Source organism: Python bivittatus, unplaced genomic scaffold (assembly GCF_059951505.1).
Source record: "Python bivittatus isolate LINGU-HERP-01145 unplaced genomic scaffold, Pbiv_v1 ctg000220_np1212, whole genome shotgun sequence".
Classification (NCBI taxonomy): domain Eukaryota; kingdom Metazoa; phylum Chordata; class Lepidosauria; order Squamata; family Pythonidae; genus Python; species Python bivittatus.
Genome location: NW_028277048.1, coordinates 10929159 through 10952722, shown reverse-complemented (window position 1 = coordinate 10952722; position 23564 = coordinate 10929159). Strand labels below are relative to the sequence as shown.

The 23564-nt window shown below is 39.7% G+C and overlaps 1 protein-coding gene across 13 annotated transcripts in view; it reads right to left on the bottom strand.

The window, feature by feature from the left end:
* Positions 1 to 23564, bottom strand: part of LOC103066130 (uncharacterized) — an 84517-nt gene that overhangs the window by 37910 nt on the left and 23043 nt on the right. For 12 of the 13 annotated variants that reach the window (XM_088137881.1, XM_088137878.1, XM_088137880.1 and 9 more), the window contains exons 2-9: positions 15157 to 15303; positions 11982 to 12096; positions 11385 to 11432; positions 10070 to 10398; positions 5390 to 5475; positions 1897 to 1937; positions 693 to 836; positions 402 to 536 (exon numbers count right to left, since the gene is read on the bottom strand). In XM_088137881.1, the coding sequence (XP_087994007.1) occupies positions 402 to 536; positions 693 to 836; positions 1897 to 1937; positions 5390 to 5475; positions 10070 to 10398; positions 11385 to 11432; positions 11982 to 12096; positions 15157 to 15293 (1035 nt within the window). In that variant the 5' untranslated portion in view covers positions 15294 to 15303. The remainder of the gene's footprint in view (positions 1 to 401; positions 537 to 692; positions 837 to 1896; positions 1938 to 5389; positions 5476 to 10069; positions 10399 to 11384; positions 11433 to 11981; positions 12097 to 15156; positions 15304 to 23564) is intronic. The other variant, XM_088137882.1, reaches the window with a different exon arrangement.

Below are 23564 nucleotides of genomic sequence, written 5' to 3'. Positions count from 1 at the left end.
CAGGATTTATATCTTTTAAAGAAACTGACATAATCATCATCCACACAAGAAAGATGTCAAAATCACATAACAGAAAAGGAGAAAATGACAGTTAACTATTCTGCTCTGTAATAAACTCTACTTATTGCTTTACAAGTACTCAGAACTTCACATCAAGCTAAAGGTTTCCCATTTGCTTTTTTGTTTTAAGCCATGCCTCTATGGTATATTAGAAATATAAACCTTGGAACTTTCCTCTAAGATACACCTTTAGTCGTACCTTGAATTTTTTACTTCACTTTGCCAAAGACGACTCCTCCCCAAATGAAAAGAGCAGGTGCTACTTTCTCTTTCTTTCATATCCCTTCTGCTTTGATCCCTCCCTTTAAAGAAGTTCAAAACCAGTTAAATCAAGCACACACCTTGCGTTTGAGACAGCGGCGCTTGAGACATTTCCACTGACGTTTTATGCCAGGTCTCTGCCTCCGCAAACAGATAACACAGGTCCCACAGTCCTCAGTTATCTTGCAGGCCTGACACATGCCGCACTCAAGGCCCTGCAAACGAGAAGGGGGGCGGGGGAGAAGTAATTGTTAAAGCTTAAAACAACTCCAAGTCCATGCGCAGCTAGGAAGAAGCAGCAGAAAACAAGGAAAAGCACAAACCATGGAAAAGGACTAAGGGAAGGAAAAGCAGGAAGCAGCCTATGGTACCTTTTTGACAATCTTCAAGCATCGGCGTAGCAAGCATTTGATGCCAATGTGGAGCTTGGGGCTTTTGGCTCGCAGAACACACACACTGCAGATGCCGCAGTCCTGAGACATCTGGCAGGCCTGGCACACACCACAGCCAATTTGCTGCAAGGGCAGAGGGGTAGGGATAAACAAGGTTCCAGGGAAAGCAATATCCATGGGCCCATCACCTCAAAAGCACCACACTTCACCCATCTGGCCAACCACACCAGAAGCATCACACTGGATAGTTCACTCCAAACTTTTAACCACAACTTATCTAACTGCAAAAAAAAAAAAAAAAAAAACCCTGCTTATCTAGACTCAAGACATTGGCCATCAAATGTTTTAACAACTGTAAACTGCCCAGAGTAGCTGGGAGTAGATGGCATATAAATCTAATAGATGATGATGATAATGATGGTGATGATGATGATCTGGCCACCTACCATCTTGGGCCAATATCTCCACTACTTAGGATATTTTGGCTACAGATGGAGGCAACTATTATGCACAACCTCCAGTAAGCCCTATTTTCTATTATACCTCCATCTTGTATTCTTTCATAGTCCTAGGAGCTTTCTCCCTCCAAGAGGCAAACAAAATATTAATCTTTTCATTTTGAAACCCAATCTTCAGCCCTACTGCTATCTATAAATAGGGTGCATCCTTCTGTACCTCTCCAATACTCTAATACTCTAAATCCAAAACAGAGCTCCTTCCAGTTTGGCTGGGCATGCTGGCTACTGATGATAGGAAGTGAAGGGCAAAGCATCTGAGGGTCTCACATTGGGAAAGCCTCTTCTAATATATTCCAGCATATAGCCAACTTGCACTGAAATTGCTCTGGCAAACAGGTTTCAGTTACGAGCAAGCAGATTTCAAATTTGAGGTGGAATCTTAGCTTTTCACCTCTTCCATTAAGCAGCCTGCCTTTCTGTCTGTCTGGGGTAAAACCTGTCTTTCATCAGTTGGAAAGCTGATAGCAAACATACAGGTGCAGTCACAAAAATGCAGACTGATAATAATATGATGGTTTCTCATACATACTTGTACCTTACAGTAAGTCAGCAGTGGTATTTTTATTTGGTATAGGCTTATACCTAAGCACAGTACCTTTTATACACATATATTTCAATATACGTTCTAAATAAAACAGAAACTGTGCCTGTGCCTTAGATCTTACCTTATAATATCTCTGCTCCCTGTTAAAAGCTCTTCTCTGAGCTGAAAGAGGCAAAATAAATAAATAAATAAATAAATAAATAAATAAATAAATAAGGCACACAAAAAACATTGTCTTGGTGTCTACTAACAAATTCAGCAGTGTAAAAAAGAAGTTAAACAATCAAAAGGTTACCAGGCACAACAGTAAGCGAACCAGACATATGACAGGCTGCCCTTCTTCTCAGACAGAAGAGCAGCCAGGCAGTAAACATTTGGATTAGTAGAAAACAAAGCAAGGTCTCCAGCAGTCTTTCTAATTTACAGAATTGCTCTCTCTGAAAGAGAGCTAGAGAAGTTCAACGAGAGAAAGCAAGGCAGATGGATGGTCTGGCACACTTATACTCTAGAATCTCTGGTCAGAAAAAGGCTTGCAGATTCATGCCTTGCCTTTAAATCTAAGGTCAATAATATTTTACTGATGAGAGGAAGGAAGAGAATTTATCTTTCCTATTGATGTTTATTTATTTATTTATTACTTCAATTTAGATGGCTGCCCACTTGACATGCAGGAAGGGCATGGATCTAAAACACAAGCAGCCAAACTGATAGCCTTGAAAACCCTGCCTGTTTCCTTGGGACCAAGATGCTCAAAAACTCCTCCCAGTGAATTCCACTGGACTTGCATATTTGAAGTCCAGCTCAGAGCATGTTTGGTTAGATTCACTCTTTAGCTTTTTCCAGCAGTACTCTAAGAATCTCTTCTGTTCTTTCACTTCACATAGTTCCTCTGAAAACCAAGGGACTCCCCAGGAACCACAGGCAGGGAGAGGCCTCAAAGGCACAATCCAATCCAAGGCGATAATCACTCTTTCATTCCAAGCAACGACTAAGGCCTGAGTTGAACCATGTACCAGAGCCCCAGGGACAACCCCAAGTTCCCTCTGGAGCCCAACAGGGTCCCTGTGGCAGAGAGCACTAGTGGAGAACTCTAAAGCAATCAAAGGGTCATCTGACCATGACAAAGGACTAATGTTAATTATTCCCATATCCAAATCATGTCACTACTGCCCTGAGACAAAATCCAGATTTAACATGACCTCCTCTGTGCATCAGGCTTTCAATGATTTGAGTCAGGTCCATGGTTGCCATAGTGCCCATAAACTCCTGAGCCACCTCCACCTCCACCCCCGGAGAAAACAGGTTGAAGGAAATTCCACTACTAACTCTGACAGCATAGCCTCTATGCAGCAGGAAAGCTGATTTAGTAGCAGCAATCCCAACTGATCCCTAGTGCCCAAATTCACAAACAGGATCTCACATCCAGTAATCTCTGGTACAGCTCCCCTGAAACCACATCACCGTTGATGAAATAAAAGCAAAGCATCCATCCTTACAATAGCTTTCAAGATGTGGTCTTGGAATCTTTGTCTAACAATGGCTATATCATTCATTGTCAAGGGTATCATTTTCATCTTTGTCGCAACAGTATCTCCCCTTTCCTCCTAGATATTAATTAGCAACCAGACACTCATTGAGTCATATGAGAAAAAAAGAGGTGCTCTGCTGTTACATCAGGGCTTAAAATTGGCCTCTGCATCTCTATATGCTAGTAATGAAGGATGAAAATTAGTCCTTTCCTCATAGTCCTCATTTCAGATACTGAAATGTCATGGGTAAAAGCTTTTGGAAGAATGGCAGATAAGGGGAATAATTTAATGGACTAGGTTCTGACCATTTCACATAATTTCAAAAAGTGCATCCAGATAGTTTGCAAACGACTTGCACTGCATCCTTTCTTTGAGATTTTAGGTTAATTTATTTTATTTTATTTTATTTTATTTTAATTTAATTTAATTTTTCAGTTTAGGCACTGCCCAACTCCAAACAGGTGGCACAAGATAAAAGATACAATATAAATAGAATTATTAAAAAAAGTAAAAGAACAAAGAACAAAATGGCAAGTCCAGCCAACAAGACCCACACATGCAAACATATCCAACAGGGATATCAACCACCCTAACCCAAGCCTGGGAGAACAGCCAAGTCTTTAAAGCTTTCCAGAATGCCATCAGGGTGGGAGCCATAAAAATCTCAGGGAGAACCTCATTCCAGAAAGCAGACACTGCAACAGAGAAGGTATGCTTCCTGGATCCTGATAAATGACACTGTTTAATTGAAGGAACCCAGAGCATGCCAATCCTGCCGGCTCATACCAGCTAGGCACAGAAGATAGGCAACCCCTCAGATAGACCAGGCCCTATGCCCTGTAGAGCTTTATAAGTCATAACTAGCACCTTGAATCCTACCTGGAAGCATACTGGTAACCAGTGAAGCTTGCAAAGCGGGAGAGGCACACATGGAGAGGTCACAGAGGAGCAATGCAGTCCAAAGCCTCAGCCACCTGCCTACTCCAAGCAGTGACTAAGGCTTTGGTCAAGCCACCCATCAGATCCTCAGGGAAACCCCCTAGCTCCTTCTGGAAATCCACTGGATTCATCAGTCACCTGGGGCGGGCCAATCAAACAGTTCCTGTGTCCCTGTGGGAAAGGGTAACAAAGCCTGGAGACAATCAGAGAGTGAACTCTCCATGACAACAGACTGATGTCAATGTCATTCACTACCAGATCATGTCACAACTGCCCTGAGACAAAAGCCTGATCTAATGTGTAGTCACCAGTATGCATCAGACCAGTGAGGACTTGGGACAGGTCAATGGATGCCATGGACACCATCAACTCCTGAGCTGCCCTGGACACAACATCACCATGTGGCAAATTGAAATCCCCAAGCACCAGTAACTTGGGGGACTCCAACATCAGCCCAGTGACAGAATCCAGTAGCTCAGGAATAGAAGCTGCTGGGCAGCAGAGAGGGCAATACAGCAGCTATTCCCTAGAGCCCAACTTCAACCAGAGTGCCTCACATTCAGTTATCTGCAGAGCAGAGCCTCTGAGAGCCTTCAAAAACTCATGGATGACAACAGCCCCCCGACTTCATCCTCTCCTGGATCTTGATTAATGCAAAACCCAAAACCCAGGTAAGCATAATTCCAAGAGAAGTGAACACCCCTCTGAGCCCACCCAAATCTCAGGCACGCTAGATTGGTGCACTCACCCATGATAAAATCATGAATGAGGGCAGCCTTGTTACACGCTGATTTGGGGTTCAACAGCAGTAGCCAGAGCAGAGAGCTATTGAGGATCTGATGACCAGGCATTGAGGGTAGAAGCCAAAGGCCAGACAGTGGGAACACTTTCAAATATTGGACCAGGTGTCCCCAAGCCTGGTCCACCCCCGGATTTCCACCACACTTTCCTCTGCCTGTTACCGTTGTGATGTTACTGCCTGCCTTCTCAACTCTCCAAGTTCTCCTAGCTTTCTCCCTCTCCACACTTCCTACAAGGAAATGGCCAGTTAACCCTTTACTTGCTTTAGTGGAATGTAAGTAATCTACCATTTCAGCACAGCACTAATAAAACAAACCCATGCATCTCATCACTTCAAGTACTAACCTCTGCAGTCTGGGCAGAGCCACCGACAACGTCTCTGAGATGGCAGCATCACTTCTGGGAACTGTCCCTGACAGCTGGCACAGCATCTGGAAGAAGAAATGGGCAGAATCATTCCTTTTCACCCACCTCATAATTCTTTCTTATCCATTTCCTTATTGCAACCTGCTTTATCATTCCAAGATATTTTTTCAAAACTGCTTTCAAAAGATCTCCACAACATAACCATGTTCAGCTGTATTATCAGGAACAGCAATAACATGGTGATCATATGGCGCTAACAATTAACCCAGCAACATTTTTGGTCCAATTTCTGATTTTCCTTGTAATCAACCTCTGGCTACTACTAACTAAGTAGCGCAGTTCATTGAAGATCTCCAGGTCAAGGGAATGTGGCTAGGCAGATGAAGTAACTTAGGTCAGGATGGAGGCCTGTCCTCCCAGGTATCTACAGTAACTATGAAACCATGTTATGAACATGCCATGCTACCAGAAGATACCACATGCTAAGCCTTGAACATTAAGACTCCCAGCAGAGACTGAATATTGAGATTTAAGTTTTGAATTTGCTCAAAAGGCACACATTTACACACACAAGGAGAATGTGACAGGCTACTGAAGTAGGATTCCAAGCATTTCTACCCAATTTTCACCCGAAAAAGACTTCCAAAGCTCAAGAGTCATCTTATCTTCATGAAAATCATGTGAAAGTAAAAAGTATTTAGCAAACTGCATCCATTCCAAGCTTCCCTGTTTCATTTTGGCTTCACTGCTCTTGCCTAAAGTTACAATTTCAAATAAAGGGGAAGGATAGAGGTTCTAATAATTCATAAACAGAAAGCTAACAAGTACAGAAATATTCATTAATTTTTGTCAAATGAATAGCCCAACGTATTTCAAATCTTTACATTTATCCTTAGGAAAGAAAAGTTTTATAAAGCCTAATTTGCAAGATTAGTTTTATACTATTTCCGGGTTCCAAAAAAATATATCAGACTTGAAAGAAGTAACTTTTGTATAAACTGCAAGCTGAAAACAAAGCAAATCCATGTTTTACAGATAGATCAACTGCTGTACATCTACTTTCAAAAAAAAGTATCCTTGCTCAAACCAAAGGCAACACAAAAACAATTAAAGTTGTCTTAGCATAATTGTTCTTTCAACTGATAAACACCTTTTACAAAATTCTAGATACAGCACTTCTTTATGAGTAGGGTAACATACATTTATCCTAATAAGAACATATTCTATAATGATCAATAAAAAAATAAAGAGGTTCATTTTCATGATACTTACAGATAGTCCTCGCTTAACAATGCTAATTGGCACCAGAAACTCCATCGTTAAGCGACATGGTCATAAGTCAAAAAACCACACAACCGTGCCACTTAGCAATGGCTGTTCTGGCAGTCCCAGTTGCCATCGTTAAGAGAGGACTGTGTGGGTCGTTAAGTGAGGACCTCATGTGACCACAGCTTCTGACTTCCTGTCAGCTTCTCCATTGACTTTGCTTGTTGGAAGCCGACAGGGAAGGTCATAAATCATGATCACGGGACACTATGACATCGTAATTATGAGCAGGGTGTCAAGTAGCTGGATCACGATCACGTGACCACGGGGACGCTGTGCTGGCCATAAGTATGAGGACTGGTTGTAACTACCACTTGTTCAACGCTATCGTAAATTTGAATGGTCACTGAATGAGTGGTCATTTAACGAGGACCACCTGTATTAAATTAGATGCCCAACACTTAACATTAATATATCCACACAACCCAACTAAATACCTGTTTTTAATACTTATATACCTTGAGAACTATTTAATTATTGGAGATTATCTGACTCAAATACTGATCTTCTCTCAGTCACAACATTCCTTGCCTAAACTCTATTCTTTCTGTCTTCATACTATACAAATGTATGACAGAATTTAATCTAGTGTGTGCATATGATATATTCTTCAATCTTCTCAAAGCTGCTATACGTTTCTTCAAAATCTACCAGAACGAACACCACAGAACAGACACAACAATTGCATGGAGTCTCCAGCCTATCTTAAAACCAATACTTGAGAACAATATTGCTAAAAAGAAAAGAAAAAGAAAAAGAGTGTATATTTCTGAAAACAGTATGCAAAGTGTATTTGTGCTTTATTTTTGTACCCTTCCTGGAAAGAGGCTCATTAAGAGAGTATTAAGGAAAAAGACAAGCAGCCTATACAGTTCTGAAGCTTTTAATGAGAACCACGGTACAGGCACAGGTACTTGTAACTCTTTACAAAGGGAGAGAAAATAGTTATAGTCAGAGATTCATGTAAGTATACACCCAACTATTAGGGTCCAGAATTATACCATTCTCTACTCATCTTCAGAGCTGGATAACTGGACAATTGTTGAAAGGCTGTTTAAGATGGTGAACACACTATGTCTGTTCAGATAGGTATAAAGTAACTATTTTTATCAGAATGAAAGATGAAGACAAAATCATTATCTGCATGATTTTCAAAATAATGCACATGAATGTCTTATTTTCTTAAAATGAACAGCAAGTTGCTTTGAAAACAATTAAACTTCCTTTGATTTTAAACTGAGATTAATAAATGAAATAACTGCTTTGTATTTAACAGATATCTCACAAACTGATCAGGGGTAACTATAAGCCTCTAGCTTTTAAATATGTAATTTGGAAGCTTGACCACAGAGTCACAAAGTTTGACTTGACCTTATGGTCCCATTTCATCCATAAATTCATAGGGTTGTCAATATGATGCCATGATTGTTGTTTGTTAACATTGTGCATGTTAGCCTAGGTTATATCCCTAGCATATGGAATCTGTCATCATACCCATAATTATGCAACTAAAAGAATTGCTGTACAACTCTGAAAGGACAAATCCACTCCTGTTCTGTAAATATGAATGTTGATATAACCTCTATAGATGCCTGAAATGAGTATTTTTTTTTCATTTATTTACAGGATGGTAAGAAAAGAGCAAATTATAAGGATATAATTATAAGAAGATATTATTTTGTCATATAGATTAAATGATGTTCAGAAAAGGCTTCTGAGAAGAAGGTGACCCTATATAACCTTACATAAACCATCCTATATTCCATTACTTCGTATCCAGTATTGCCATGTGAGTTGACCCACAGCTAGGAAAGACCATAAATATAGACCATCAAAGTTATTAATTCGTAATTAATTCCTGAATAGCAGGCCTCCAGAAAGTAACAGAAAGTCATTAAAAAGAATGATGGAAAACAATGCACAGAGATCTCAAAGTTTGGGGAGTATGCTTTTACCAACATTAATCTAACTCAAGAATGTATGCACTGATTTAAAAAAATTGTCACAAGAAGCTTGCACCATTTGGGAAAGAAGATAATGTTCTTTCATTTTATCTGTCATACACAGGAAATTAATAATGAATAATTTTATCAGAAAAAGTATGAAAAGAAATTTATGCAGAACCATTTCAGTTGTTTGAAACAGGAAGCTTATTCCCTCTCATGTACAGGTAGTCCTTGGGTTACAACCACTTTGTTCAGTGACTGTTCAAGTTATGGTGGCAATGAATGAGAGGAACTTAGATTGGTCCACAAAGTTGCGGCCGTCGCAGCATCCCCGTAGTCAAGTGATTGCGATTCGGGCACTTGGCAACCAGCTTACAATTACAACTGTTGCAGCATCCCGTGGTCATGTGATTGCCATTTGCAACCTTCCCTGCCGGCTTCCCACAAGCAAAGTCAATGGGGAAGCCAGGAGGTCGCAAATCGCTCCTGCTGCTTTTTCGCCCCCCTGCCTGTGACTCCCACCCACACGTGCTCCATACAGCTTGCTTGTAGCATCTGCCCACCCACCCATGTTCCACAGCACCTGCCTGTAGCACCTGCCCGACTGCCTGTAGCTCTCACCCGCAGCTCTCGTCCACCAGCCTGCTCGCCTGGGACTCCTGCTTCTTCCCACGTCGTGGTTATGTGAGGTCCTTGGCTAATGACCTCTGCGGTCCTAGGGTTATAAAGGCATCCGGGATTGCTGTCACTAAGCAATGTGGTCACATGACGTCACGCTTTACGACTGCATTCCTTAGCAACGGAAATTCCGGTCCCAATTATTGTCGTAATCCAAAGACTACCTGTAGCTCAGATAAACCTGGTAAGATTTTTCTAAGCCCTGATATAGAAATGTCAGTGTTTTGATCAAATTATTAGCTTTGCTAGCATGACTTCATAATTTTTTAAATTCAATTTTAGTCTGTTTTAATCTGTAATAGACTTATGTTTTGTTAAAAGACAGAAGGAACCTCTTTGCCTTAGAATATAATTTAAAGATACCGTACATTTAAAACCCAGGAGACACTTATTCCAGGGAAGTTTGATGATGACATTTCAAAAACTCTGAAGTGTGTTCTGCATTTGGCTAGTTAATGGCTTAGCTAGAACAGTCACATTATCAGATTTTTGAATAGAGAGCAACAGCTCACACTATCAAAATTTATATCTGAATTTATGGGATTTACTTTTTGTGTAAATTTAAGGAAAATAAACATCATCCATCAATTGGCAACTCCTATTCTTTCAGATTAATTATAAGTGTCCGTGATTTGAGGGCTTCCATGATATGTAAGGAGGCTAAGAGAGGACAACTATCTGCTGCTAATGGGACAAGGGAGCTGCTCACGCTATAGCTTCCTCTGGTTTGCTCTCCTGCAATGTCACATCTTCTGTTTTTCCTGGAGAAGGAATGGGTGGAAGATGCTTCCGATAACGTCGCTTGCGGGGCTTTGGTGCCGGCTGACCCACAGTAACAGGAAGTTCTGACTGCTGACTCTGCATATTGGCTTGGTTCTCTACTGGGAACTCAAATTCCAACTTTGGAGGTTTCTGGTCCAGAAGCTCCTGTCCTGGAGAAGGCTGAGGCTCTGGAAACACCTGCAAATCAGGTGGTTTCTTGGGTGGTGGGGTGGCTGCTGCCAGAGGCAATAGGCGCTTTTTACCACCCTTTTTGATCTGTTGGAGGAAGAAACAGAATGTGCTCTCAGCCCATGACAAACGGATTCTTATCTTCAAATAAAAGCTTACTTCAAAGTTAATGGCTCTATGAGACCCATTCTTCGCCTTCACCCAAGTGCCATTTCTGAATTAAAAGACAGGATTCCTTCAGGATTCCTATGTATCAATTAAGAACTAAACCCTTCCATCCTCCAAAATCTGTTTTATCAAAGATTGAAAATCAGGGAAATTAACCAATGCTACAAGCCAGTCCACCATTTCTCCAGTCCATTTGCTTTTACACTGCTTCACCCAGGCACCTGTTAAGTACTTTCTCATTCTTAACATCAAGCACTGAAATACAGCATTGCAGGATACACCTGAAAAACCATGGGTTAGAATCCTCGCTTTGCCTGGAAAGAGGGGCAAACAACTACCCTTATTGTACTTTTAATCGCACTGATTTCCACTGTAATGGTATGTGGGAATGACCTTAGGAGACAGGAGGAAGAACTGCAACCTAGACAATGGTCTGATAAATGAAATTTGAGTCTGAAGGAGAAGGGGTGACGAAAACATCTCAGAAGGGACCTTCCCTAGTTTTTCGGAAAGTATAAGTGAGGATGGGAGGGGTACTTTCAGACTTGCAAAATTCTGTTAATGCAACCCTACAATAAAGAGAAATAATAGTCCTAGTTGTGCTTCTTGTCTGGACTACCTCACAAGGCTAACCTCCACGGAGAATAGGCAGCAACTAAGACCTGTTAAATTAAAGACTCAGAGAACACAACTAATTTACCATATGAACAGGACATGTTTTGAATGTACTTTTGGGAGGCTTCACCAAAAGCTTTCCAAATTGCTCACTCTAGACAATTTCTAAACAAGCAAACAAATCATGCTGATGTCTTTCCATCACTTCTCCCATATCATTCTTCCAACTGCCATCCAAACTACCGATCTAGATGTCACACTATTCTGGCTTGAGCAGACTGTATACTTACCCTCTGAGGGCTTCCTTCAGTAGGTGAGAGGGGTGGTGAGGGCAGGGGCTGCAGGAGGAGAAAGCAGGCAGTTAAGTTTTAGTTTCTACTGGCATTATGGTCTAGTTTATTCTGAGCTTAGGAAATCACCTAATAGATAAAGTGGGAATTCATGCATCTGCCATCCAAGGGATCACCACAACTGTAGACTTGCCAGCAAAATTAATTAAGCACAGTCTGGGCTGAGCTTCCCCATAAGAAGATAAGGATAACAGACGTTCATAGAAAAAGGTCATCTTGTACAGCTGGAGGAGCTCACTAGTAATCATAGGTCAACCACTGTATCTCAGGTTAAATTGTGTCACAAAATAGTTATGAGAATAAAATGTAGGAAGAACAAAAGATAAGAAAAAAAACCTCTTTAAGGTCCTTAAAGGAAGGGGAGGGTGTAAACAAAATATACATAAATAAAAGAAACCTGCTTTGGAAAAATAAAGTACTTAAAAGTCTGGGATTAATTGGAAGGCGGTAGTAAGACAAAAAAATTGCAACATGACTCTGACCAGAAGTCACAGCAGCTAATTCTGCCATCACAGTCAGTGTTACCTATAATAGTACCTCTGTGCTTGGCTCAACAAAAATGCCTTTCTTGTAATCAAAATCAGTCAGGTCCCGCGAACATCCCAGCAGTCTCAGCAGCTCCACTCTGCTGCGGATCTTCTCTCCTCTGGGGCTATGAGAAGAAGTGAAGCAACTGTTAGATACTTTCAGAAAAAAATACAATGAAAATAAGAACATCTGATCTGAGCAAATAGATAGAGGCAAAAGGAATTCAAAAGCCACCTTACACTAAGGAGCTTTCCAATTTCTGCTGTTGCCTCCTTGACCCATTACAAGACCAACCCCACTGATGTGGATGCTAAGAATGAAGCAAGTTCTTTGTTAGAAACTTGTATGAAATTTCAGGCAGTATGGGAAGCAGGACACGTAACATCTTAGCAATAGTAACCAAGAGTTCTGCCTTATTATTCCCAAAGAAGTAATACTAGAAACCATCTGCTAATGTTACCTATTTGCAGAATTCATTTGGCCTTCAAAAATCATCTCCTATCCCCACAGACTTTAAGAACCTTTAGTTGCTTAAGAGCACAGAAGGTACAGTAGAAAAAATAAAATAAAATTATGGACCTTTTCTCTATCCCCACTTTTTCTGCCCTCCCCCTGGTTAGAAGTCTCTTATGTGGTTGTCATGCCCAGCTGTATTTGGCTGACCTCGTCTGGGTTCAAAAGCTGAGCAGGTTTGGGTCTGATTGGTACTTGGATGGGAGATCACCAACAAATACAATAGATTGAGATGTTAAAACTTTTTGGAAGAAGGGTGTCCCCATATTGTTGCATAGAAAACTTGACATGTTCATGAAGTTTCCAGGAGTCAAGATAAACTTAAGGGAATGCATAGCCTTAATATAATGTGCAAATATTTCCTGCTTGGATCTATCTTTATCTGACTATTTTTCTCAGTGGTGATGATGGACATAAAGGTAGAAGAGAGTTGATCTGCAGGTTTGTATTCTTTATCAACAGCCTGACTCTCTAGTAGAAGAGGCTGGTACCCAGGCTATATCACTGAATGTCAAGAACCAGGATAAACCAATCACTAGACAAATTAACATATTCTTAATTATGTTGTACTTGGACTTCCAGGGGAAGAAATGATGGACTGAAGATGGTTCTGTGAAAAGCAGAGCTGATGACTGCAATGAAGAACAAAGAACTGGTGAGTAGACCAGCTCTTCAAACCTCTCCAGACAAAGAGAGGACAGGAGATGGCCCACAAGTGCTAACGACAGTTGCTCCTCATAAAGAGACCATAACAGAGTTGCCTCTGGTGGGTTTTGAGCACTGGGAGACAAGGGAATAGCTATCTTGCTCAAACTGCGGTCGGTGCCTTTAAAAGCATATTTAGCTTTTAAGCTTGCATATTTCCTTTTCTAATCACATTTAGAAATTGCTTATTAACTACTTTTCAGCTATTAGAAATCTTTGGATCCACAAGTCTGAAAACACCAGGTGAGTCTGCCTTCAATCCTTAATGAAAGAAAATTTTAACTATAAGCTTAAGAATTTTTAAAAATTTAAAATAAACAGCAAAAAGCTAATTAAGACCTAGATTTTAGAAAGTTATAAATGGATAAATTTGAAATAAGATTTTGGAATTAATTATAAAGAATCCTTCCCATGGGAAAGTCGACTTGTTCTAAATTTTTTCTAAGACATATAGGAGATAAACAATTTTAAAAATTGGAAACTAGAGGAAACTAAAGATTTTAATTAAAGGAGAAGAATACATAAACTTGATTAACAGCTACAGAGTGATACAAAACATAACATTGGAAATAATGAAGGATACTTCTGAAAAATGGAATCAGAAGTTAATATCAACAATGTCAAAATGTTGGCTTCTATGGATAGACTGCATCCAAAAGATATTTTGGGAGAAATGGCAGAAGTGGAACAAGTTTTATCTGACAAGACAGAGATTGAGTTGGATCTACAGATGACAGGCTACAAGAATGACACGGAAAAAGAAGTTTCATTGGACATACAAAAGAAATCAGTTGATGCTTTAAGGGAATTACAAATAATAAACCAAGAGAGTGGCCTAGATAATTCTTTTATATTGGATTTACAAAAGAGGTTTGTTAAAGCTTGGATGAATCTTGTGAGAAGGGGTAAAAAAGAAATGAAAAGAAATCAAGTTCTACGACATTATTTGAATGGACTAAAGATTAAGATAATTAGAAGTAAAAGGAAGGAGTATAAAGTTGGTTTATTTGATCAAGGGTAAAATAGATTTGTTATTTCTGGCAACCCTTAATGGACTTTTGCTGATACCAGGACTGAAATGATGATGTTTATGGATTTGTTTATAGATAAGAGATGGGACATGGGATGAAGAGATCATTGGTTGTAAATTAAGAAGAGGTGAACAGTTACTAAAACTGTTTATACTTGAAGATTGGAAGTCACTTCTTTATATATTTCCTTCCTTCCTTCCTTCCTTCCTTCCTTCCTTCCTTCCTTCCTTCCTTCCTTCCTTCCTTCCTTCCTTCCTTCCTTCCTTCCTTCTTTTAGTTTGTATTAGTTTTTACTATTGCAATTATCTTTAATAAAATTATTTTTAAAAAATATGTTGTACTTTTGTTTTTAATGTGACTGACATTCTTGGCAAATATGGGATAAATTAAAATAACTATAGTAGCACTTCTGTAGAATGTTTACATGCAATCTCTCAGTAATCCTTACAACAATTCTATTGGTAAGCATATCCTCCATACAGAGTAGGCAGAACAAGGCAGAATAATAATTATCAAGGGTCAACCTAGTACATTCTAAGCCAAAGAAGTACGGGAGTTCAGAACACAAGTTCATTGATGCTATATTGTTCCAGTTCCAATTAACTGCTTGTAGAATTTCTGGAAAGCTCATGGATATGACATCCTTAGATAAAGCAGAAAAAACAAGCAAGATCAAGAATTCATAGTGATAATTGACAATAGTATTTCCACTGAATGGAATAAACAAATGTTTGGAAACAGACCTGACAATTGTTGCCCTGAATAAACTGAGCAGCCATGAAACTCCAGAATGTTTCTTCCCTTCAAAGATTACCAAACAAATAATTTGGAAAAGATTGAAAGCTTTGCTTAGGGATAAGGCCCTTTAGAGATTGAGGGTTCCTCCTACAACAATTCCAGCACCCTTTTCCAGATGTGATCCCAAACAGAATTACCTTATATAATAAGTGTCTGACAGTCCGCTCCTTGTTCCACTTTTGCGCAAGACTTCACGACGCTGCCAGCCAGGGCCTAAGGAAGGACAATCCACCCAGCCGTCTGTCATGTTTTTCTGCTGGGATGGAAATACCATTGAAAGGGCCCTAAAAAGATGAGGAAATGGAAGGGTCATAACAAAGGTTATGCAGCTCGAAAAGCTCACACTGCTATATTCAACCAGGCTTCAACTCCAGGGACTAGTCCAGGCAGTCGCCAGGAGTCAACAATTACTCGAAAGCACCAAAACAAAAAAACAAGGCACAGAATATAACAATGGGCAGCATACATATCAATCCTGTTATTGCCTTTTTGTGGAAACATTATGCAAAATATAAAAAGAAAAGAGGGAAATAATGGTCAAAAGAAATTAAATGCAGGAGATAAGAAAAAGGGAAATATCAAGTTTTTACACCGTCTATTATGCCTCTCGTACTTTTCTATCTTGTAATATTTCCACCTTTTGCTCTTTGAACTTCTCATTTCTCTCTTTCTGGGGATTTTAGCAGGACCATGACTTTCTCAGTCTACGCATCCTCTCAAGCTATTCACTGTTCTTTCATATATTTATTATGCATTTCAAACCTAATTCAAACCTTCTCTCTATATGATTAACCACTTCAACGTACTTCTCACATTCTTATCATTCACTTTTGTATTCAATCTACAGTCATTCATCACCCATTCATTCTTGACCCTGTTTTATTATTTCATATCATACACACTTCTTAAATATCCATTCTCATTATAATCAACATATTTTTATGTTACTACACCTCTTATGTCATAATCAGTTATTTCCATACAACAAAGTTTGCAGAACCATGCACAGCCATTTTCACTTTTGACATTCATTCCTCAGACTACATAATACCCCCATTGATCAATCAATTTTATTTCAATCAACAATCAGGAAATTACACAAAACAAAAAGGAAAACCGACAGCATTGAGACATGTATCAGCTGTTGCTTCATTTTCACTGCAATAAAATAGCTACCATATGGATGACAGAGAATTTCATATCCAAGAGAAGGAAGTTCACATAATAATTATCCATCCTTCCTGGGTATTGACACAGCAAGGGTAAGATCTAAGTATTCAGAATGCCTCTATGGAGATTATAATATAGTAGCACATGGTGAGCTGTTTCTACTTCCCTGAATCTGCATGGGCAGGTGCACTCACTGGCTAGAGTTTTAGAATATGTACCCCTACGAAAGTACAGAGGAAAGAATATTGTATCAAGCCCTGAAAAATGCTTCCCTCAGCCTGTAAAGCTTCACAAGAACCATTTGCAACCCAGCTTTTGTTGCTCTGTGACAACCTGTTCACTTCAACCTGATGCTCCTATCATTAAATATTTCAGAGAATGTTTGCTGGGCCTGTTCATATCCTAAAGAAATCAGAATGCTGCTGGTAACCTTACAGGTAGCCCTCACTTACTGACTGCCTCATTTAGTGACCGCTTGCAGTTATGATGGTGCTAAAAAAACAACTTAACAATCAGTCCTTACATTTACAACCTTCACAGCATCTTGTGCCACTCTTCTGCCAAGAGTATATATTCCGAGCAGGGTCACCCAAGGTGTGAAGGTCCTCCCTGTTACCCAGCTGAAGCAAACAGATACCTATATCAGGCAGCAGCAATATAAGAAGATGCTGGAGGCAGATGATTACTTTAGTGACAATGGCAAAGACATCATTTAATACTGCATGGGAGAAGGCAATTCTTCTGTATTTTACCAAGAAAACCACATGAATCAACAATATAAATTAACAATACAGTGATGGATGATGAGCCCCTTGTCAGGTTCGGTCAGCACGGGGCTTCGGGGAAGCTCTCAGCCACACCACGCGAACTCCACCGGCGGCAGCTAGTGAGGGAAAGAGGAACTGAAAGCGCCGCTAATTAATGGGCCACCTGCGCCCAGCCAAACAGGAAAACCGCAGTGGAAGTTTTAACTCTACACTGATAACGGCACGAGCCAACAATGAACGGGGCCGCAGGCAGTGAAACAAGAGTGCCGCGCAACGCAGAAGCCTCAGGCTTGCACGTAACGGGGGGAACAAACCCAAGCCGGGGGGGGGGGACTGTCAATCAAGGACAATGGACCCTGACCGAACCTGCCATCATGGACAATTAAGAGGGATTATTGGGGGGCCGATAATCTGCAGCGGTAACGCGATCGCGGGCGGAAAAAGCGCGGGAAGTGGGGAATATAACAAGTGATGCAATTGTACCAAACCAGTCCTGGCTTTGCTTGTGACTGCTACGTTACGCATGAGTAAACCTCTTTTGTGAACCACACGTGTCACGGGAGTTTCTCTGTCGAACGGGGCAAACCTTACACCCCTCAGGTTGGATGGCACTCAATATGCTACTGAGGAAGAGCTGAGGATCGTTCTATGTACTTATGGTGTGGTTAGATTAAAGCCTCTGATGTGTCTAGTTGCTGATGTTGCCATGCAGGAAAAGAAAACCCAAAGGTGCAAAGGCAGAATTACCGTGGGAACATGGAACATAAGAAACATGAACATGGGAAAGCTCAACACAGTGAAAGATGAAATGAAAGAACTACACATTGACATCTTAGGCATCAGTTAACTGAAATGGCCTGGGACTGGAAACATTCAGTTGGAAGATCACACCGTTTACTACACAAGACATGAAAAACAAAGAAGGAATGGCATTGTTTTTATAGTTAGGAAGGGTATAGCAAGAACAGTACTTGACTACAATGCAATTAATAACCAAATATCAAATAGATGTCATGGACAACCATTTAATATGATAATCATACAAGTTTATGCTCCAACCACTGACGCAGAAGAAGAGAAGGTTGATGAATTTTATGGTCAAGTTCTATGTGAAATCAACAGAACATGCAAGCAAGACGTGCTTCTTGTGGTTGGAGACTGGAATGCCAAAGTTGGAAATATCATGGAGGAAAATGTAGTTGGAATGTATGGCCTAGGAAACTGAAATGAAGCAGGAAACAACATCAATTTCTACCAAACCAATGATTTCTTCATTGCTAAGAAGAATCAGTAAAGTTCTAACCAAGCTATGCCAGCAAATCTGGAGAACACAGTGGCTAATAGATTGGAAGAGATCAATTTACATTCCAATACCAAATAAAGGAGATTTAACAGAGTGTGCAAACTATCATACAATATCCTTAATTTCACATGCTAGCAAAATAATGCTTAGGATCATCCAACACAGATTAGAACCATACATGGAAAGAGAGATGCCAGATGTTCAAGATGGCTTTAGAAAAGCAAGAAACATGAGACATTATTGCTGATGCATGTTGGATAATTGAGAAAGCCAAAGAATACTAAAAAGAATTATGTGCTTCAGTGATTATAGAAAGGCCTTTGATTGTGCTGATTGTGTCAGGCTATGGAATGCTGTACTCTTCTGTTGTATTCTTCGATCTCACTCCTACTCATCCATTCATGTCACCTACCAGAATAACTTTTCCCCTATATTACATTAATTCCGAATATTGTATAGTTTTCCCCAAAACTCACCCCTAGTTCTTTCAGCATAGTCATTCATTGGAACACAACATGCAACTATCACTAATCTTTTTCAAAATCATTTTTACTTATTATACTTATTTACTGATTCTGTTAAAATGATATACAAAAGCAACAAGTCTACAAGTAATGATTATACAGTGAAGGGGAAAAAAACCCTAAATATGTTACAGTAATTAAAATGAGCTAAATATAACAAAAAAGACCCCTTGATAAATAGAAGTATAAATACCCACACAATATTTATTTATCTATTATTTATTTATTTGCCTATCCAATTTATACGGCTGCTCGTCTATCCAAGAAATTCTGAGCAGCAAAGATAAGCAGAAAGAATTCCATTAAACCAAAAAACACCCACAAACAAATCCATATCAAGGCTCACAACAAAACCAGGTGGCACACTAATTCTGACTAGGGAAATATAACCTCATTTAGGGTTAACAGCAAAAGTCACAAGATTTGGAAGGGGGGCTAAAACTCACAGCGACTTAGTCTTGTCAAGGTTGAGCCAAAACCAGTTCTTCCCCATCCAGACCTGCATAACCTCTAGGCACTGGGAAAGCACCTCAGCAGCCAGGCCAGGGCAAAGATGTACAATTGAATATCATCAGCATACCAATGATATTTAACCCCATGCTGACACCCAGCATTAAATAGGAACAGGGAGAAGGCCAAGCACTGAAACATTCTGCAAAGCAGGGGCCCAGGGCTGGATATTCCCCCCCTACCAACACCAACTGGAATTGGCCTCGAGGAAACAGTACCTCCCATTCTCAATCCCTTCAATCAGTCCAGAAGGATACTATGATTGATGGTATTCAAAGGCTGCCCAAGCCTACCAGAGGCAATTGATTAGCATGAGTAATGCCATCTCAGTGCTTTTTTTTTTTTTTCGTGCCTTCAAATCAGTCTTGACTCCTGGAGGCTGCCTGGACAAGTCCCTGCAATTTTCTTGGCAAGTTTTCAGAAATGGTTTGCCCTTGCCTCCTTCCTAGGGCTGAGGGAGAGGGCCTGGCCCAAGGTCACCCAGTTGGCTTTGTGCCTAAGGTGGGACCAGAACTAATGGTCTTCTGGTTTCTAGTGTCTCAACCACTACACCACATTGGCTCCTCCAGTGCTGTGCCCTGGCCAAAATCCAACTGCCACCCGTCCAGATAATCTGCTACCTCCAGAGCACTTTGGAGTTGCAGGAATCCATCTTCCCGACAAGCTTCCCTAAAAAGTTAATAAAATTGAGTATAAAAAACTTAAAACTGTTTCATTAAATAATTGTCCATCATTAGTCTGAATTCCAGATATACAGTTCATTGTTTCTGCTGTTTTAAATGATAGGCCAAAAACTTCCAACTCTCTCTCCTGATTCTCAATATTTCTGTTTAATGCATTTCAAAGAATATTCAAATTCTTCTGAATGTAAACACCCCCACTTTAAACTTTGTTGTTGTAAATGCTTAGTATAATTTGCCTGTGGGGTTTCTGGCTATAATGAAACTGAATCTTAACCATCTGTTCCAGCTGTATAAAATTAAAAGTCTCTTTTTTTTTCTTTGTGTTGAGGGAGAAATAGATGCCCTAACAAATGCCACATCCCAGAGTTAAAGCATCACTTGAAGCCTGATTAATTTTGAAAAAGGAACACATTTCCTTTTTAATATATTCCACAAAAAGAGTAAAGAGAGAAATACTCAGTTACAATCTGGAATTTGCTGGTTTCTAATTATTAATTTTCATAGTGAGAGTCAAAGAGCCATGATCTGAAATTGCAGGAAGGTCTATTGAAAAGTCCATAACTGATCCAGCAAAATAGAGGTCATTAAAAAATAATCTAATCTAAAACAGTTTTGATGTGCATGTGAAAAAAGCACATTTTGGATCTTAAAAATACCAAATATTTATTAACTTGAATTCCAATATATATGCTTCTAATACCTTCCAGTTCTGAGGGGGGAAAAAAGAGGGAGAATAAAGTTCTGAGAATCTTAAATTTGATTGAAATCTCCAGCACAGATTATATAGGGATAGTTTACAGAACACAGTTTTGCAAAACAGCTATGAAGGATTTCAAGAATGTTCTTATTAGAGCCATAAAAATTAATAAGGGTAAAAGTCAGAGTACAGGTAGTCCTTGCTTAACAACCATTTGTTCAGCAACCGTTCGAAGTTACAACAGCGCTGAATGAATGGTGATTATGGCTGGTCCTCAAAGTTACAGCTGTTGCAGTACCCCCACAGTCATGTAATCAAAATATGAGCGCTTGGCAGCCTGCCCACATTTACGACCACAGCAGCTGCCTTGGCTGGGTGTGCCTCATCAGCAGCGGGAAGAAGAAGACAGCAAAGGTCAGCTGGGGCCTGCCGGGGGGGGTGGGTGGCAGGGGCAGGCAGCGGTGGCAGAATGCAGGGCAGCCAGAAGGGCAGAGATGCGGGGGACATGGGCAGATGGGAGGAGTTGAAGCGGAGGCGAATGCAGCAGGGCAGGAGAAGTGTGAGGTCTTTGTCTAATGATGGCGTGATCCTTGCCTAATGACAGCACCTGGGACTACCAGAACTGCTGTCACTAAATGGTGCAGTCACATGATGTTTTGCCTAACAACCACCTCGCTTGGCAATGGAAATTCCAGTCCCAATTATGGTCCAACTCCTAGATATGTCAGAACTTAATATAGCTCTGTCTGATCCACTGGAACTTAGGGAAGCTGCCACTCCTTTCTCTCTTTTCCCTCTCACCATTATCTGGGATATGCTCTTAGCCTGAGATGTATAAGCTTATTCTTCATTTCATGAGGCATATCACAGAAATATTGTTACAGTATAGCCTAATTACTAGAACAAACTGAGGCAGTTCAGGTCACTCATCATTCAGGTATCTGTTTCAGCAATTCCATTCACAGGGTCAGAGCAGAATAATTATCACAACACATACATTCCTACTTTCAAGTATATTCATAATAATCTAAATGACACAAATATGTACTTTCTAACATAGAAGTTAGCCCTTTTATTCATAATTAAGTCTACACCTTCTCTTGTCTTCTCTACATGTAGTCATCAACTCTACTCTACAAGATCAGTCCATTTTCATTCAGATCCATTACATCCATCCCTTTGCTCTTAGTTCACAGACACACAACAGGAGGGATTCGGAGGGATTTCAATTTAAACCCCAACTTTATGTGCTTAATAAATAAGTTTATAATTTAGTGAAATGATTTTAACAGGCTGCACTATAAACTCAGGAAATAGCAACCAGGCATCTGGAATCTACAGCTGCACTTCGAGTAACAAGATGCTAACAAGCCAAGTGGAACTGTTAATTGTAAAAATACAAGCTAGCTGCAGGGAATTTATTTGATGGATGAGAACCGTTAGTAGCTAGCTCTGGGAACCAAGGTTTTCCAGACAGCGGCCAAGGAAAAATACCTAATTAAGCATAGAGTCTAAGGTCCATTGTTTAAGTAGAATTAAGTATACAGAAGAGCGACTGCATCAAATCCAACCCTTCTGGCACATTATAATATGCATAAATGTAATCCAATCAATAAAGGTAATTTTATCAATTGTGTTAATAGTAAGTGCCTATTATATTGATGTGATTAATTCTGATTGTAACGCAACCAATTAAATGGACGGGTTGGTTTGAATAAGTCAATGAAGAGAGCTTATAAGCCCACTCTTCTTTAGGCATTGCATGTCAGTCTCCTGTATCATTTCCATCAATAAATCAATTTATACTTCAATGGTATGGTAGCCTGGTCTTCAATTTAAACAAACCCTAAGCAGGATTTTTTTTTCCAACAACATATTATTTCATTCATTAATTCATGCTTTTTACCATTTACTCCTCTTTTCAAGTCACAATCTTCCATATACAGTACTTGGTCGGTAAGTGGTAAATCACATGACCGTGACTGCGCTTACAATTTTATTTCAGCTTTAGTCAGTATGGCACAAATGCAATCAATACCTAGTCTTATCTCAACCATATTCTCATCTATTCTAAACAAATTACGATCTCTAATCTAAAGATTACCTTGCAAGACAATATACTGTATTGTTGCCAGCATTCCGTCCCACCAAGGCTAAGTGTAGTATATTAACATATATGCAGTATATTGACATACTCGTGTGTGTGTGTACATACATATATGCATATATACATATATACATATATCAATTACATTCTAAAATTCTTGTTTCCAGAGAATTTTAAAATCAATTCCAAATTTACCAGAAGTCTTCATCAGATAGTATTTATAATAGCTCTATCTAACCTTTTTAGGTAGGTGGACATACTTGGAAATTAAGCATCTTATGGACAACCTCACAAACTGATCCCTATACACCTGTTTACAAAAGGCAGATTAAGGCACCTTCCTACCAGCTAGGGACCAGCTTACTTTGGGTGGAACAAATTGTCCTGTAAACTGAATATAAATTGTACAAAACAGCTCTAAAAGTCTTTCTCTAAGTAAATATTAAATCCTATTTCCTTTCAAGCTGGAAGTGGAATCAAATTTTTATTTATAGCATATGAAGCCTATAGCCTAATACAAATGTTAAAGAAAAAATGGAAGCAGTAACAGAAGCTGAAAAATAGGAATGATGAGCCATTTCTGAAGTAAGGGGGTGCTACAAAATAGTGTTTGGTCTCACACAGTGTGTTAAATACACCACAGTTATCTGGGACCAAACATGACTCTTAACTATAAAACATTATAGGAGCCAGAGGTTGCATGATTTGCATGCAGAAATTGGTTCAGTTAAATGGAAAAGCAAGCAAGATATACCCCAGTGCATAAACAACATAATTTCAGTTC